The following is an 18274-nucleotide window of genomic DNA, read 5'->3' on the forward strand; positions in this document are numbered from 1 at the left end:
CCATGGGCGCGTGAGCCGCGTCCCGTCCGCGCCGTCCCCGTCCCGCCCTTCGCCCTCCCCTGTTCCTCCTCCTCCTCCTCTTCTTCATCTTCTTCCTCCAATTCCCGCTCCCGCCCTCCTATGTGGTGCCTCAGCAGCGGCAGCGCTTCGGGTGAGCAGCGGGTGACCTTCGCGGGCCGGGCCGGGCTGGGGGAGCGATGCCAGAGCGGCTCCCGCGGAGGGCGGGCAGGAGGGAGCTGCCCGAGCCGCTCCCCCTCACGGCATTGCCCGGCCCGGGGCGAGCTGAGGCGGGTGGAGGGGTGGCGGTGGCCGTGTCCGTGTCCTGCCTCCTGCCGCCCCTTCCTGCGGGGGCTGGGGCTGCGGATCGGGGGAGATGGCGGAGGTTTGGGATCGGGGGGGATGGCGGAGGTTTGAGATCGGGCAATGGCAGAGGTTTGAGATCGCACCTGCCCCCTTGCAGTGCTCGGGTCAGGCTGGCAGGGAGCTGCTCGCAGCCCTGCTTTAGGCCCCGTTGTTTATGCTCCGGCTCCTGCGTGCCCGTCCCGTTTTGTGGAGTTGTTGTGGGGCTTGTGTCTGCCTTGGCGTGACTTCTGTGTGATTTCTTTCATTCCTAAGCAGGCGTTTCTTCTATCAGAAAAGGAGCTGGCGTTAATTGTAAGGGAGATTTTTTTAAATAGAGAGAGGGAGGGTAGGGAAGTTGGCAGCTCCGCCTTCTAAAACAGCCTCGGTGGCTTTTTCACATCCATGTATAGAATAGAAACTACACTGTGGGCCTTGTACTTTGCAGGGCTGATTTTCTTGTAACCGAAGCTCTTTGCACGGATAAAAACCAAGAGCTGACCTTTTACGTGCTGGGTTTTGGATGAGTTTATGTGTCTGTTTCTATGTTTCTTCTTAGCGTGCTTTTGTATCTGCTGCGGTTTCCATTCACAGCTCGCAGTTATGTAAAGCTTTCTGTGTTAACAGTATATTCATTCAAGATTCATGGCACAGATCGTGTCTCTAGGGCCACACAGCTCCTCAGCATCGTTAGCAGGTCACTGCTTCCAGCTGACCTGTCTCACAGCGGGATCGGGATGTGGCATGGGAGCTGCCAAGTGGAGGAAATCAAGCTGAATTCTGAAACAGCCTTTCCTGATTCTCTCATTCATTTCAAATCCTCACTGCTGAAATACTCCTGTTGATGTGAAATTATAAAACTTCAGCCTCCAGCAGCTGGATTTGCCTTTCCTGGCACTAAAATTGTTTGTAGTTGTCCTGCCATGCAGGCATGGATGGGCAGTGACTGGAGCATGTCCTGCCCTTTTGTTACAGAGATACAGTAGGGGCAATCCTCCCAATTTTTATCTCACTGATATTTCTGAGAAGTTCTATGCAGCATACTACACATACTAGGAATTTTTTTTTAATTCGATTTAGTGTTTCCTGTATTCTTTCCAGTAGTGCTTTTATCTTGATTCTGATTAATTGAAATATCAAGAGTTACTTCAGAGGCTCCATTCCATCAATGAAGCAGAGGAGAAGATGAGAGAAAGCTTTTGCCTCAATCAATATTACATTTAAATATAATGCACTTGCCTAGAAAGTTGTTTTGGCACTCCCTTGGTGCAGCAGAGAGCTTGTCAGACCAGACTTCGGACTCAAAGCAAAATCTACATCTTCATGTTTTAAAACAAAGCATCCCCACTGTGACTTTCTGCTCATTTCATGTATTTGTTTTTATCCTGTGGTGATTGAACCATCCTAGAGCCATTGGGGCTTTCTAGCATGCTTGTTCTAAAATTCAAGTGCCTATAATTTCTCTTAATAGTAATTTATTCTAGGTTTTCTCTAGAGAGTTCTCCTTTTTATGCTGTATATTGATTCTTAAATGCTCGCTTTCTAGAAGTGCAGAGGAATGTTTTTGTTAATCTGATCACAATTTTGACTTGTTGTAGTCAAACAAGTTTATTTTTAAAAATGACCATATTGGAGTGTGGCAGAATAAATGCTTTTGGATGAAAATAAAATTTCAAAAACCCAGAAATTAAATTTCACTATTTTGGAGTGTGATGAGCTTATGGAGTACATTTAGTATGGAGAGATCTGGAAATAGTAGAAAATGCCTGAAGTGAACTCAGTAACCAAATGTTTGATTATTAAATCTGCTCTTTTCTTAGGTGCACACAGATCCTGGACTTTAACTGAGTAACCTGTATCCTGCTGACCAAGAAACCAGATTTAAATTCTTCTTTTTAGTTGTATTTGTTTTGGTTTTTTTTCTTCCTTCTTCCTTGGAAGAGCTCAGCAGTGGCTCCCTGTTCACTTCAGTAAGTATTGCTTTGAAAATAATACTCAGCTTGCCTAAAATCTTGGTAGATTTAGCTCTGTTTGAGCTGGTGTATTTGTAGAAAGAGAAATGGTCCTGGCAAGGATTTTGAGGGTGTGATTTCTTCCCAGAAAGGAGTGGGAGGAGCATCAGTTTGATAAGAAATATCAAAATTGGAAAGGAACACATAAAATAAGCATTAGGATGTTTACTGCACCAAGGAAGGCAAGGTTACAAAAATGAACTTTCTCTGTAGCAGAAAGCTTCTTCTGCTTCCCTCCTTCCTCTTTCTTACAATCAATGAATAAAATAATGTGGATTTTAACTGCCTTGTTTTTACCTCTGCTTTTTCCCCAGATGACAGTGTGCTGCTAATGGGTGTGAGTAAATTAGATGTCTTGTACCGAAAGCTTCTCCTCACTAAACTGTTCATCAGAGGATGGGGAAAGCCAGAGGATCTGAAAAGGTGACTTGTTCAAAAGTAACAGCATCAATGAAATGTTACTTTAAAGGAAAATAACCCAACCCTTGAAGTAGCAACAGTAATTGCTATCCTGTATTTAAAATAGCAGAAGTGTTGAAGTTGGTTCTGTTCCAGAAATCATGTGTTTCTGTACCAAGGGAGTAACTGGATTTAAAAGAAGCCTTTAAAGGATTTCCAATTTTTTTCCTGTTTAATGAGGATCTTCTTGAGAGAATGTCTGTGTGTCCAACTAAGTTTTTACTGGTGTTTATCTGATGACATACTTGAAACAGCATCTCTGCAAGTGTTTTCCAAAAGCAAAACTTGACAAATTTCTGCAGAAGAATTGTTTCTGTTTAACATTAAAGTGGTTCTTGCTATCTTTCTGTAACTTCCTAATTAGTTTTAAAAGTGTAAGATTTAATCAGAAGTTTCTCTCCCAGCCCAAAGCAGCAAAATCTTTCTTTTTAGTTGTCTTTAAAATAAGGAAAAAATTGAAGTATCTTAATTTTTTAAGCATTTGATTATTTTTATTAATTACTATTAAGATAAAGTTAAGAAGTTGTATTTCTTAAGTATATAAAGATAAAGTTGAGCATTTGTATTTCTTGAGTATAAAAATGAAGTGACAGTATATATATTCTGCATTGTGCAGTGTTTAGATAAGAAATTATAAACCTGCATTTAATAAGCTCACTTTTATGTATACGAAAATCAATAAAGAAACATTTGAAAACTACTGAAATAAAACTTTGTGCACTGGATAGCAGTGGAGTTTTATGGGAGCTTGTTTTTTTTTTAAGTCCATGTGCAAGATCTGATGTGGAAATGGCACTTGGATTGCTTTGTGTGTCTCTTCAGTTGATATTTCTCTTAAAGAGCAGACTTTCCTGCAAAATGGGAATCTTGCCTTTGGTTGGAATAACCAAAACCAGTGAGGTTTGTTTTGGTTGCAGCATTTCTGTGTTCTATTCCATGTGTGTATCCAAAGTGGGATGCTTTCATGTTATCAACCCCTCTCTTGTAAAGACCTTGGGCTTCCTGGTGAGACACAGGCAAGTTGCAGTGCCCCATCTCCATCTCCCTCCAGTCCAAATGTGTCTCCATCCAGGGAGCCTCTGCCTGATGCTGCTGCTCCCCAGTTTAAGGCCTGCCTGGGCTCTGGAGGGTGATCACACCCACACCAAACAGCAGCAGGGGAGTGTTGCTGGTGGCAGCAGTGATATCAGCTACAGTTCCTTCTTCATCCAGGGGAAACCCCTCTCCCAGCAGATCAAAAGTGAGGGGGAAGCAGGAGGCAAGCTAGCTGGTCTGAAAAGAGGAAGAGATTTGTTCTATTTTGCCCCTGACTGGGAGGATGATGAGCTGTTCCCCAGCAGCCTGGCTTCACCTGGATGAAGGAGGAGGAATGCTGTGTTCTCCTGACTCCTCACACTGCCTCGTGGGAGGAGGGGTTTTATTTTTGTTTGTTAGCCCATCACTGTGATGGTGAGTGATCATTATTCAGTCTTATCCAAGACTGAGTGACAGACTGCTCTGCCTAATCTGAAATTTTGTGTGCTCACCCTTGATGTGGTGAATGGTAATATCCAAACTCTTTGTCTTCAACTCATTAGCAAGGGTTGAAATTCCTCAGCAGAGGTGAGATTTAGCCTTCAGTATGCACCTAACTCTAGAAAAAACAAATGCAGTATTTTTAGAAGTTTTATTGTCAAACAAAGCATCTCTTCATTTAGCTTACCCTCCACACTCACATCTTACATCCTTACCTTTGCTTGCTCAGGAATACTTAATGCACTTGCTGTTTTCCATAAGAAAAGCAAAGGTTAAAAACTAGAGCTATTTTTTGTGTGCTGATAAACTGGATTTTCTTTCCATTCTTTGGGTTTTCTGTGGTGTTGGGGAGGTGAAGAGGTCATTTCTCTGTACTTTTCACTCAGATTGTCAGGTAAAATGTGTATTTATGAGCATAGGAATGAGCAAGTTATGGAGTATTTAAGGTTGAAGGGGCCAATGTGAGAGCATCAAGTCAAAATCCCTGTTTTGTTTCTTTGTTTCTTCAAGTCTCTTGGCACTTCATCCCTTGAGGATGAAGATCATTTATAGTTTCCCTGGGTTATTTTTTCATGTGCTTAACTGTGAAAGCAATCTTTCACTTTGCTCCAGGAGGGATTTCTTACATTGCAGCACACAGCCATTGCCTCTTGAATGTTCATGTCCTTCAGTAATCTCGTCCTCTCACTGTGTACCTCTGAGAAGGGTTTTGTTTTATTTACTCTGTGTGGCTCTGCAGCCCATTTAACCAGCAGAAGAAAGCAATCAGATTTGCCTCTTAGTTTTCTGTTTCCCAGCAAGGTTCCTGAGACTTTTTTTAACTTAAAAGCATCCTGTGGTGGCCTGATTAATCTGTAAATACAATGCTGGCTTCATAACTTTTCTTTGTTTGTGGCTTACTTTAGCTCCTGAAATTTTATATAAATATGTCTCTTCTTTTTTTTAGATTAAAAGTTGAATCTTCTCTACTTGTTTCCTTTCAACAGAATATTTGAATTCAGAAAGATTATTGGAAACAGGGAAAAATGCCAGAAGCTGGTTTCCAAAGATTACCCAGTGTTCATTGACAAGGTACTTCAAAGCAAGAGATGATGTGATTTAACTACATTTATTTTCCTAAGGGTATAAGAGGTGAAATAACTTGAAGCTTAACACCAGGCTACTTTTATAGGCTGCTAGAAGAGAGTAGAAGGAAATAGGGACTAAAGCAGTGCCTGCACAGATGCTTTTTTTCCCCACAATAGTTGGGCAGTGAGATGTCAAATGTTAAAACTCAAAAAGTGTTCAAAACTTAGTCTGTTATCAAATGTATTTAAAATGGGGCAGCATTACACCTTTGTTTGATTCTTGTAAAAGGTTATTTAATAAAAGCAAAGTTGAAAACAAGTGTTTTGACTCTGTTGATAACAAATTTTTAGGAGTAGGCCTCAGCTTTGGGGTTTTCTAAGCAAGTTTTTTATGCTATAACAAATCCTACTTTAGGAAATTTGCTTTCAGAGCAAGTTACAGACTGACAGAATATTTATTGCTATTGTCCCTTTCTTTCTGCAGGTTGAGGGGCAATCAGACTGTAAAATCCTTGAGGGGCACTTCATTTCCCCCTTGGCTCATTGTGTGCCAGGTATCCTGCCAGTGGAATCTCTTGTAGCAAGGTAAGAGAAACCAGCAGGTATTTCTGAAATTAGTGCTGCAGGGAAATAATGGTCTGTAAGTAGTTTTATTGTGCAGCTAATTGATTGCAATGCAAACAATCTTTAAAATAAATCTTATTCATGTGATAGTTCAATCTATGTATTTAAAAAAATATATCCACTAGCAAAGTATTACTTTTTTGCTTTGGTGGTTTGGTTTTGGTTGTTTTGTTGGTTTTTTTTAGTGTAGAAATCATATTGCACAAAGCTGTGGAATACCCTGAGTTTTTTGAATTATTGGTTTGGGTTTTGCAAATGAGGGGGATGCTGGAAATGAGGAACAGTAATTATTGTTTTATATGTAGCAGGAGAAGCTGTTCATATCAAAGCATATTGTGTTGTATTTGAAGGAGCCTTTCCAGCTTTCCATTTCCATTGAATACAAAAATTTTGTATGTGTGATAAAGTAACAAGCTTATTGTATTGTAGCCAGAGAATCTAGTTCCTTTCTTACTTGGCATACAAACAAAAGAAAGTGAAAAAAAGCATTCTTACAGAAAACTGGAGGCTCCCTAACAGTGCTGGTTTCACACTAACACTTCTTTGCAGATGAGGAGTGGGTTTGCAAATGGAGCAGAATTTCTGTTTGTTTTTAGTTTGGTGCTGAACTGTCATGATGAATCTTTTTTCCCAGACTTTGTTTGTTTCATAACATAAACATAAAAGTTGAGTTTAAATGTAAACATCGAGCTGATACTGACATTGGAAATTTTGTCAGTAATTCTGGTTGGTTTTTGTATGTGTGCTGAAGCATGGAACATTAAGGAATGCGAGAAAAATCTTGATTCAAGAAATCAGTTCTGTTCTACCTCTACTAGTTAGAGAAAGAAACTGTTAACATTACCAAACTAATTAGTGCCGCACTGGACAGTGCAATATGCTCATTGTTTCCTTATCTCTGCTCTCTTGTGCTTTTTAGCCAAGTTATGATAATTGTTACTTTGACCAGAATTGTGACAGTTTGGAAAGTTGTACAAATTTCCCTCAAGATGTACAAATTTCCCTGAAATTTCCTTCAAGATGTACAGATTTCCCTCATGAATATTTCCTGAAGTGTAACACTCTTGTAGGTAACAGTGCTCCATCTTGTGGGGAAAACAGTGGTGGCTCAGAAGGGATTTTTTTTCCAGTAGTTTAAATTGTAAATAAGTAGCAGCAGAAGACATTAATTGATTGTTATTGAGTGTATATAATAATTTCATGGTTTGTATGCTGGGGTTTTGATCATTTTTTTATTTATTACTCATCTTAATCTTCAATTTCAGCTGTTGTGCCTTCAGGAGAAAAGTAGCAATGATGCCTAGGAGAGCTGGACATGCTTGTTTAGGCTGCTCTTTATCTGAAGTTGCATTTCTCCACTCTGCAAAGTTTAAATTGTGATGATGAGGTAGTAGTCTTTTTTAGGAACATGATCTTTCATCTTGGCTCCTTTTCTTGTTTGGCTTTTCTTCTGTCCTACTTTCAGATTCCTTTGTTTGCTGAATGTGTTCATGACAAATGATGTTGCTGAATTGCTGGCAGTTTGCCTGCATGGGTTACAAATACTTCTGTTGTTTTGGTTTTGCTTTTTAATTAATTTCTCTCGATGCAGCTTGTTAATAAATATTCTTACTCTGCTAAAATAGATGTTTTTTTTCTCACAGATTTCAGTTCATCATACCCAGAAGATGGAATGGCAAGCACAGACCTGTGTGCATTCATTTAGCAGGCACTGGAGACCATGTGAGTGTAGAAAATGTAAAATTAATTGTTATTGAGAAATGAAATGATAAATTTTGCCTTATCTGTGTTGTTTGTGCATCTTGTCTTCAGCACTTCTGGAGGAGACGCACGTTAATGGCACGGCCAATGATCAAAGAAGCCTCTATGGCTTCCCTGCTGCTAGAAAATCCTTACTATATCCTTTTGTGGAAAACACAGCAGTTACTCTAATGTCCCCTCTGGAAGCTAGAAGAGTTACCATACTCATAAAACATCAACTTTTTAGTACCCAGTGGCTAGAAGCTAGGAAAGTATGGCCATTATGTGAAGCACAATTCTATGGTGCCTCAGGTAACTTCTGAGAAACTTGCTGTTACCACTTCAGATTTAGGTGGGTTTTTTTAAAAAACAATCAAGTTTTGTTCTGTCATCTTGTATAGCAATATTATTCTGTTTCATTAAATAGGATCTCAAGTTACACTTTTTTCCTACCCATATATCTGACAGCAGTAAAATGTTGCAAACTGCATCATTGAAATAGATTGAATTTATTGCAGTGACAATTAAACAATGGGAGTTTAAATTCCAAATTTCAATTAATTCATGCTATTTATCCATATTATTTAAAACCTTTTTTACTTTCTTTAACTGGAATCTTTACATGGCTGTAGAAAACCTAAGGATCAATTGTAAGTATTCCTGTTACATTTATGGATACCATGTGTTTAAAATACTGCTTTTCTTTTCTTCTCTTTTGAGCCAATAGTTGTTTAAACTTTGATGGCTTATTAAGAAAAAAACATTTCAAAAACCACTTGTAGCCTGCCTATGTGAAATTGGAAATTGTCTGCTCTTTGCTAAACTGCTTTGGGTGTTGTGTTAGGAGATCTCAGGGATCAGGGAAGTTTGCACAAGATGCACTTGCAGTATGAGTGAGATGCAAACATCTTGTGTGAGTAAAAGCCAGGGCCATTTTATATTCCTGACTCACGACTGCAGTACAAGTGCTGCTGTTATATTTCAGTCAGCTCTGAATAATCTTTGCTCACATAGCATATTTCCATTATCATTTACATAATAAATGATAATTGCTACGATTTTGCTTTTCCAAGACCTTTTAGCAATTTGCAGGCATATAAACCTGGTGTTGATTGGTTGTTAGTCAGGACACTATGCAATATTCAGTATTTTACAGGGTTTATTTCTTCAGTCAGTTTCTTAAATTGGAATTGACAATTAGCAGTCTTGGTTTTTTTAGTTTTTACATTTTTCAAACCACAGATTTATTATCAGAATTCAGCAGGATGCGTGTCCGAGGCAAAGCTTTGTCTCCCAATATTTCTGAAAGTCCAAACATGAGTTGGTGTTTTAATCCTTTTTAATCCTAATTCAGACATTTAACATGACTAGAAGACACAGAGAAGGTGTTTTTTGTAAGATTATGGGACAATGACAGGAGGAAGCTTGTGCTGGAATACATCCATTGGTAGGTTAATTTCCAGTATTGGGGACTCTAATGCCCCAGTAGGTGATTGTCACTCTCCAATCCAGGGTCACACAGCCCCAGTGTAACAGGTGACAGTGCTCAGTAAATACAGCAGCTGCAGAGGGCTGAGGAATCTCACTGAGCTGTAGCAGAGAATTGCATTAGGCTGTAAATGCTGCTCTGCAGCAGCTCTGCTCATTTCTGTGTGACTTCACAGTGAGCTTTGTCCTTGTGCTTCAGAGTGTCGCAAATGTGACGCTGGCATACTGGCAGGAGAGGCCAGGAGCCCTTTGTAACCTGGCTGTGGTACTGAAAATCCTCAGCCCCACTCCCCAAGTTAGAGGTCTGTTATTTTTAGAGTCCCTCTGATGGCTCAGCCAAATAGATTTCTACTTGTTTTGTGTCTTCTGTGTTTTAGTTCTTTGCAGAATTCTCAATACCGTGACAAACTTCCCACTTTACAGTTTCAGTCTTACAGTGACACTGATGAGAGCTTCCAAAGCTGACATTCTGATTGCTCTTCAAATGTTGTGTGCAATTTTTCAATGGTGTAAAACAGGTAAATAAGAAAAAAAAAAATCCTTGTTTCTGCAAACAAGCTAGTGTACGCCTAGGACTGTATCACTTTGATTCTATTTCTAAAATATCTGTTACAACTTTACAGGACAGAATACTGCTGCTAGTGAGGTGCTAATGTTGGTAATTGTTTCCAAAAGACAAAGCTGTCAGTGATATTACATTAAAAGCATAGGCAGGTGTCTATCTCTAGTCCTCATTTAGACAAAATTTACAGGTGTCAGAAAATCTGGGCTTGCTTTTTCCTCCTGTTGAATCAACAGGAGTTCAGCTCCAAAATTCTCTGAGATTGTGCTGAAGCTGTGTATAAAAGTCTGTATAGAATGATAAGAACTGTCAGAGTCTAATCTTAGAAAATAAACCCTCTCTTTTCCTTTTCTGGGGAGAAAAGACGGTCATGTTTAAAAAATGTCTCGGACCTGTTTGTGATGGGAGGAGCTCTAATTCTAGAATCGGCAGCTCTTTTGCACTGGCTAGAGAGAGAAGGCTATGGACCCCTAGGGATGACTGGAATATCCATGGGAGGACATGTAAGCTTTTATATCTCCTGTTCAGTAATTTTTTCTTTTAACTTCTCATTTGATCATGTAGCATACGGAAATAATTTGTTTTACAATGTTGGTCTCAGAAGTGCTTTAAAATAAACGCTTGGAGTCATGAGAAACAAATTGTTGGCAATTCTCCTGTTCTGTGGTGCTGAATTAGTATAATCCTTAATATGTACTGACAAATCATAGAGCCCTTTGTCAGCCAGCTCCCAGCAGGCTTAATAAGAATATAAACTTCTCACATAATTGTTTTTTTTTTCCACAAGGGTGGGGGGCAGAAATGTTTGCTGAAAGAAAGTCTGCACTGATCGATTGCTAATTCTCCCTCTTTTCCTCCTTTCTTCTTGCTTAAACCTTTGTGTTTGAACGCATTGTGTGAAATGCCCCCTCTTTGTAGGCATGTTGTAATTGAGGTGATTTTTGGTGTCAGTGATCATTGGTACTGATCAGGGATTTCTGTGGTGAGGTGGATAACATTTTCTGTGTGACACTGTGCATGCTCAGACTAAACCAGCAGTGGAATCACTAAGGAAAGAATAATGCACAGTTAAAATGTTACTGCTTGTGTCTCTGCAGATTCTCACAGCTCTGTGAGACACAGGGGCAAAGCTGATTAAAACAACATACCTACCTTTGTTTGTTAGGAGCTCAGTAAATAATGGTAATGGTAGTGTTTCCCAAAAGGAAAATATTCCCCTAAAGCACAGTTTTATAACTGTAAATGTCATAAATGTACAGAGCACCTTTGGTTTAGTTCAACATCACCCTGCTGAATCAGAAAATTCTGTGAAATAAGTGATATTTGATGTTGATCCTCTACAGAGTGTGTTTTACAATGGAGGGTTGTAAGCATTGATTCAGTTCCACTAAAGGGAAGAGACTTCCACTGGACAGAATCAGAAAATAGATATGTGTGGTTCTTGTAACTTTTTATTAATAAAAATAATTAGAATAGAATTAGAGCTCAGTTGCATAAATCCACTTACTGGAACATCTAGAACAGACACGAGGTGTTTCATATTAATAAAATAAAATTTGTCAAGAACATATCATATGGGGAAGTTTTGTGCATTGAACTTGCTTTGGCTTCTTCTGGGATAAACAGAATAGTCACAAAAATATGTTCTGAGAACTAATGCAAAAGTAAGTAATAATAAGTAATAATTTAAAAAAAGTAATAATTCAAACTTAAAGGACATAAAAAGAGTGCTCTTAACATGTTGAGTTACTTCTCCTTCAAATTTTGTTTCCTGCATACAGATTTTGAAAGTAAAGAATTTTAAATAGTCCTTCTCATAGATTGCCTTCGTTTTGCCTTGAAATAAACTTGCAAGAGCTTGGTGGAGAGCTTTATAGAAGTTTTTTTATGGTTTTAAACAAGTAATAGCTTGTATTAGTTTTTATAGTTATAATGGTAATTAATGGATTACAAATATAATTAATTGAATTTTAATTGTAATAAATGGAATATTTAGTAAATATTCCATTGGGAATTCTTATAACCAAATGATATTCAGCCTTGAAATGAGTCCTTTCCAGAGCAACATTTATTTTTTAAAATATCATTGGAAGTAGATAGTAACTTCTAAACAGGTGAAAGTATATCCAGCTGCCACAGTCCTTAACTCTTTGGCACCACATGTTTCATTAATACCATGTCAACAAAGAAACTGAAGATGAGAGAGTTCTTTTTACCATATTTTGAATTCAATATTAAAATGTGTAATAAGTGCCTTTGATTCTAGATGGCTTCACTGGCAGTGACAAATTGGCCCAAACCATTGCCATTGATCCCATGTCTTTCCTGGTCAACAGCCTCTGCAGTCTTCACTACGGTAATTAACAAATTCCAAAATACATTTTTTGTTAATATGTTGGATTATAATCAGAAATGTAAATTAAAATATTTGGGCTGGCCACAGGGGAGGTGGCATTCCATGTCTTGTGTTATAACATGTGCTTGTGCTTTGATTGCAATAGTTCTGAGGGCTGTCTGGGAACAGAATTGCACTGAAAAAATCAGGACAGGAACAGGGGAATTTCCTGCCTGTATCATTATTTTAGAATGACCTCTGGGTTTTACCTGTAATACTTTACTTGAATACTTCTGTTTTTCATCTCAGGGTGTGCTGAGTAAGGCAGTGAACTGGAGAGAGCTGGAGAAACAGTATTTCACACAAACTGTGTATGAAGAAGAAATCATTCAAATGCTTGAATACTGTGGAGTAAGTATGGTTTATTTTACCCAGCTGCTAATATTTACACGTGCAAATCTAGCAAATAATGCAACTTCTTTTTACTTCCACTAAAAGCAGACAGTTCTTAGCTAGAACATACTGGCATGTTGTTTCTTTATGCTTTGATGAATTTAGTCTTTGAAGGAAAAACTTGAAAAACAAAACTAATATTTTGCTTGTATAATGAATTTAAAGTGTAGCCCTTGCTACAAGCTTTTCCTTTGATCACAGTGTAATCTGCAACATAAAATATGTTCTATCAAAATTCTGATAAATGCCTTTTTTTTTCTTTTTCTCCTAAGATTCTTGCCTTTGTCATAGTTCTTTTTCTAATACCTCACAGCAGCAGAAGATGAGCAGATAGTTGTTACTTGGGCACTTGTCATTTTTAAGTCAAATGCACTGATGGGGAAGACAAAATGAAAAGAAGTAATGTTTTTCAAGATGTTCAGCTTGTGTCACTCTAGTATTTAGAGACTGTCAATTTTTCAGTCTTAAACATAAGATTAGACCTGGTTGCATATGTTAATTTTTCTATAATTATTATTATTAGGTCATTTAAGCTTAAATGACTGCAATTACAAATTCAGAGTTTAATATAGAAAGAAAAACAATTGTTTATATCACAAACTTCTATATATGTAAGTACCTCCTGCATTCTTTTAAACTGACAGAAATGTAGAATGAAATTATCAAGAGGTTATGATGATCAGGATTTCATTGAATGACCTGCAAGCTGAAAATAGAAGTGAGGAGTGCTAGTAGTGTCTTTTTAAAGTTTAAATAAAATTTTTAAATTATGACCTCATCTTAAAAATAAAATTACCAACTGATTTAAGGAAGAAACCCTTACCTGTTGTCTTTGTTTAGACGGATTCTTTCAAGATGGGCCAAGACTTTGTGAAGAACTTCCCTGACAGTGTGGACAGTCTGGCAGACATGGACATGACTTCCAGAATATTCAGCTTTGAGTCCTTGAATGACACAGTATCTAAGGAATCTGTTCCCAGCTTTGCCACAAATAGAAGTGTTCTAAGTGCCTCTTCAGAAGGACTCTTAATGCAAGATGCTCCTAAAATGCAGTGCATAAATCAAACCTTTTCCACCAGTAGCAGTAGCAATAAAAACTTAACCAGCCCACAAGGACACAGGATAAACACAAGGAGAAGGAGTGACACTTTACAGAGAGAATCCTTAATGTTCATGAAGGGAGTAATGGATGAATGTACCCACGTAGCAAACTTCCCAGGTATGTATCTCTTTGTTTCAGGGTGGAAAGCTGAATAAAATACACTGGGGAGGAAGGCATTTTCTTACCTGATGGCATCTTTGCTGACATGTGGAAATATTGTGAGCATCATTCTGTAGTGTCTATTTACTACTCCATTTCCTAATTGTTTGTCTGTTCCTTCTTGATGGCCAGCTAATGAGAAAGTTAATTAAAAAATCGCCTCTCAGTATCTTTGCACATTTTTCTCCTCTTCCTTGCAGTGGCTTTTTTCAGATATGAATTAGTGCAAATTTGTATTATCTAAAGGAAGAAAACACCTGTGTGATGTGAGTAATACCTAGGAGTAATAAATTTTAATTAATAAGGTTTTTCAAGCAGAAATCTCACCCTGAATTAGGATAGAAAGCAGCCTGCATAACTGAACCTCAAGTCTGAATGATACTGCCAGTAAAAACATTTTGGGGGTCCTTCTGCAGGCTGCTGAATGTTTCCCAGGACAGGCACAGCATACAGGGGGAGCTGTAGTCCAGCATTCCTTGGCCAAACCCTTTGCAGCAAGGCAAACGAGTGATTGCTCCTACAGCCTCCTTAAAAGGTTCTGCTGGAGTGGGGGCTCAGAATTCCTTTTGTGGTTTGGCTCTGCATGAACCTGATGCTGAGGGCATCTCCTACAACGTGCTTTCACTTCAGACACAGTTGTCTTTTAGTGTCAAAGCTTTCTTGGTACTGAGCCCCTGTGCCACCTCATTTCTTAATCCTGGCGTTCTGTACTCCATTGTACAAGTGTTTAGATTTAAATAAGTGTTCCAAATAATTAAAAGGAAACACAGAATAAAAGGAATCTACACCAGTGTAGATTCTTTCACTGCTAGCCAGAGATGTTTTGTGATGAATACCAGTAGTATTCACTGGTATACCACTTTAAGAAGTGCTTTCCTTAAAGCTTTTAAAGTTATTTCAGTAGACAGAAAAAGCTCTGTAAGTTTTATTCCATGTGCAGACTTTCCTGTTTATCTAGACTTGCCCAGGTATCACTTAGCTAAGCACTGACCTTTCTGGGAACTGAAAAGGATCTGTGACCCTGATGCACTTGTCAGTGATGGAGTCTATTGTGTCAGTAGTCTCCCAGGTTTTGTCATTCTCTGGGAGACTTTGCTTTCCCTGCCAGGGTATCCTTGGAGCTTCAGAAAATCTGCCTAATGCTCCGATTTCATGGAAAATTGAATGGAAGACTTGAATTTATCTTAGCTTTGCATATTCTCTATATATGATTTAGTATGAAAGAAGGAAGGGTTTAAATTATTTGTGATACCCCAATGCCAGACATCTTGGCTGGTCACCCTTTAACTTATCACATATTTTCTTTTTGAAGGAGAAATGTTCTGTGTTCAACATAATTTTAGTGTTATTTTTCTCAACATCATCCTGCTAGTAATCTGATTGATGCAGTTCTGCTTATGAGTAATAAATATGTATAACAATATGTTGGGATTTTTATATTGCAAGTAAACCATGTAGGAAACAGAAAAGGAAGTGAACATGGGCTGTACTTTCTGACCTCTTGTATGAAAAGTTTTCTTTTTTCCTCCTTGAGGGGAAAAATATATGAAACTTCTACTCTGTTGAAATCCATAGTTCTTTTTGCCAATAAAAAGGGATCTCAAAGAACTGACAGGAATGCTCTAGAGTTTTGTTGATAAGAGGAAAGAGAATTCTTCTGTCAACTTCACAAGTCTTGGAGGAATTTCTGCTCTAGGGGTGGGAAGGGTAAAGGCTAGTTTGTTTTTCCACTGATGGCCTCACCACTGTAACATCAAAAACCAGATAAATTCTGATGGAGATTTTATAACATGTAATTTTATTAAAGCTTCAAATAATTGAATTTTTTGTGAAAACAGCATTCAGACAACAGAAATCTCAGCTGTGTTTCTATTTCTTAGCCCAGATGAATTCAGTTGTGCTTTGCTGTCCCTTAGTTCCAGTTGACCCAAGTTTGATCATAGTGGTCCAAGCCAAGGAGGATGCGTACATCCCTCGCACCGGCGTGCGCAGCCTGCAGGAGATCTGGCCAGGCTGTGAAATCAGGTATCTGGATGGAGGTCATGTCAGTGCCTACCTCTTCAAACAAGGACTCTTCAGGTGAGGTGAACAGAAAGGGTTAAAATGAAATTTTAGATTTAATCAAAATTCAGTAAGTAGTACTTGCATGAATTTGTGCCTTAGCAATGTCAAGCTTTGATTTTCTAAAGACAGTTATGTAGATCAGTTTTATGAGGGCAGTTCTGTAGTTTTCAAAAAGTTAAATACTTGTGCTGGTAATTTTAAAATACAAGGGATTAGGAAGAACTGTACACATAATTTAGGAAGTCTAAGCAAGAACAAAAAGAATAGCACTATATCAGGTCAATGTATGCTAACCAGTCATTTATTGCTATTTAAAACTTCAGCCTCACTTTTATGATAGTTGCTCAAAAATTTCAAGCTGTGCAGGTCGATGATGTGTTTGAGTAGAAAACTCCTAATTCATCTACATTTCCAGTTGCATTGAAGTTGGAAAATAGTCCCACTCATTCCTGAAACACAAATGTATTACTAGATTGAAGTGAGAGATCCTAGAAATAAGGGAAGGAGAAAATACCACCTGATACCACATTTTTACTGAACACTGTTTTGAAGTTGTGATGATAGCTTTGTAGACATATTTGTAAATATATGGAAAAATGCCACTTCTATCTGCCTTTTCCCAGATCATACAAATTCTGTTCTCTTTTCCTGTTCCAGACAAGCAATTTACGATGCATTTGACCGCTTCCTCCAGAAATACACCATGTGATCTTTCTAATGCATTCAGACTGATCTCATTTGTAATTCAGCTTACTGGAACTCATGTTTAGAAAACAAGCCTCTTGTAGTGTTGAGCAGATGGTCACTGACTGTTGTAGGTAACAATTACCAGAAGTGGTGAAGTACCAGCATTGCTTTCATTACAGCCCAGTGCCATTCTGACACAGCTGCTTCAGCGTTACCTGTGAAAAAACAGCAGCAGCTTTTGTCAGTGCATGGATGGTTCATGTACTCCATGTCTAATCAGGTGGTGTGTTCCTTCAATTCTGAATAAATTCTGAATCCTGTGTCAATAGAAAACAAACCAATTAAGTATTGGAAGGATGTAAAATGTGCTGTGGGCTAAGCTGCTCCCTTGTGTTTGGTGCAGTTTTGGTTTGTTCCAGATACCTCGGTTACCTCTCGCTTCCTCACGGCCTTGCTGTTCCTGTTGTGTTGTACCGTGGCTTTGCCAGCACTCAGCCTCTTGTGTTTGTCACTGCTTTTCTCTTCAATTATGAATTGAAAATGAGCCTCAGCAGAGGGCTCAGCACCACATCTTGCAAAGAGAGACTTTTCCTTGGATTGTCAAAGTGAGAGAGAGATGTTTTCATTCAATACATCTGTGAAGTTTTCCTGCCACTGAATTAAACCGTGCCATTACAGAAGGATCATGTAGCAATTCATCAACAAAAAACTGGAATAAGTGAAAATCAAGTGTCTGGTAATTAATTGTTTACATTAATTCAGTTGGATAACATAAGCTTTCAGGTTTATTTTCTTTTTTTGGATTGATAGATGAAATAGAAATATCATTTTACTTTCTAAGCAGTTAAATTGACAGCAGATTATATGGTGCTATAAAGACCTGTTGGAAATACTTCAACAGATGTCCTTTCTAAAGTGCACTCAGTGCTGATATGCAAAATACACTTGCACTGTATAATTTAAAAGAAATGTGAGACTAAAGGTTATTGAAACAGTTAGGTTTGCTCCTTATTTTTCAACACTTGTCTAATTTAATTGGATGGAAAATAAAGAAATTTGGATTTTGAACACATTTAAGAAAATCCAAAGTCTGTTGTTTCTGTTGTTTCCTCTTTTGGGATCAAAAATGCCAACAAATTACAGCAGAATAAAAGGTTGTCATGTGTTTTCATGTACCAACTGTGTGGGTATCTCTCCACATCTTTTTTTCTTTTTTTTTTTTTTTTTTTAAACCAATCTGCAGAGAAATTGAAAACTGAAACACTTCAGTATTTAGAACAATTACAACCAGGATTATTCTGAAACAAACAGAAAAATGCAGCCATTTCTCAGGATATGTGACTTCTGCACCTTTCCAATCAAGCACTTTTCATCTCCATGGTTACTGTAAAGGTTTTTGGTAGGCAGAGTATGGAGCAAACAAAGCTCAGTTTATATATTCTCTTGGATTTTAGTCAGGTAGATAGGACTAGTAATCACTGTTCATTTGAAAATCAGGTGTGTTCAGATAAAACTGAAGAGAAACAATTCTGAATAACCCAAATGATGTAACATACAAATTTACTGAAAATATAGAAGAGATTCTAGTCTGCTGGAAGTTAAATTGCTTCTTTCAAGTGGTTTTTCATTATTTCTTTGGACAGTGTTGGTTTTGTATATGGGGAGCAA

General features: G+C 38.2%; 1 protein-coding gene across 1 annotated transcript; it reads left to right on the plus strand.

Annotated features, from left to right (window-relative positions):
* The first annotated feature begins 66 nt into the window (after positions 1 to 66).
* On the plus strand, positions 67 to 17738 carry ABHD18 (abhydrolase domain containing 18). The gene is made up of 14 exons (XM_058803656.1): positions 67 to 151; positions 2160 to 2309; positions 2666 to 2774; positions 5312 to 5396; positions 5877 to 5977; positions 7660 to 7738; positions 7829 to 7913; positions 8379 to 8406; positions 10171 to 10309; positions 12073 to 12162; positions 12451 to 12552; positions 13435 to 13813; positions 15772 to 15934; positions 16577 to 17738. Exons 3-14 carry the CDS (start codon positions 2683 to 2685, stop codon positions 16626 to 16628), a joined length of 1395 nt encoding a protein of 464 aa, XP_058659639.1. The 5' UTR covers positions 67 to 151; positions 2160 to 2309; positions 2666 to 2682; the 3' UTR covers positions 16629 to 17738.
* Positions 17739 to 18274: the final 536 nt, after the last annotated feature.

The sequence above is a fragment of the Ammospiza caudacuta genome, chromosome 4, assembly GCF_027887145.1.
Source record: "Ammospiza caudacuta isolate bAmmCau1 chromosome 4, bAmmCau1.pri, whole genome shotgun sequence".
Classification (NCBI taxonomy): domain Eukaryota; kingdom Metazoa; phylum Chordata; class Aves; order Passeriformes; family Passerellidae; genus Ammospiza; species Ammospiza caudacuta.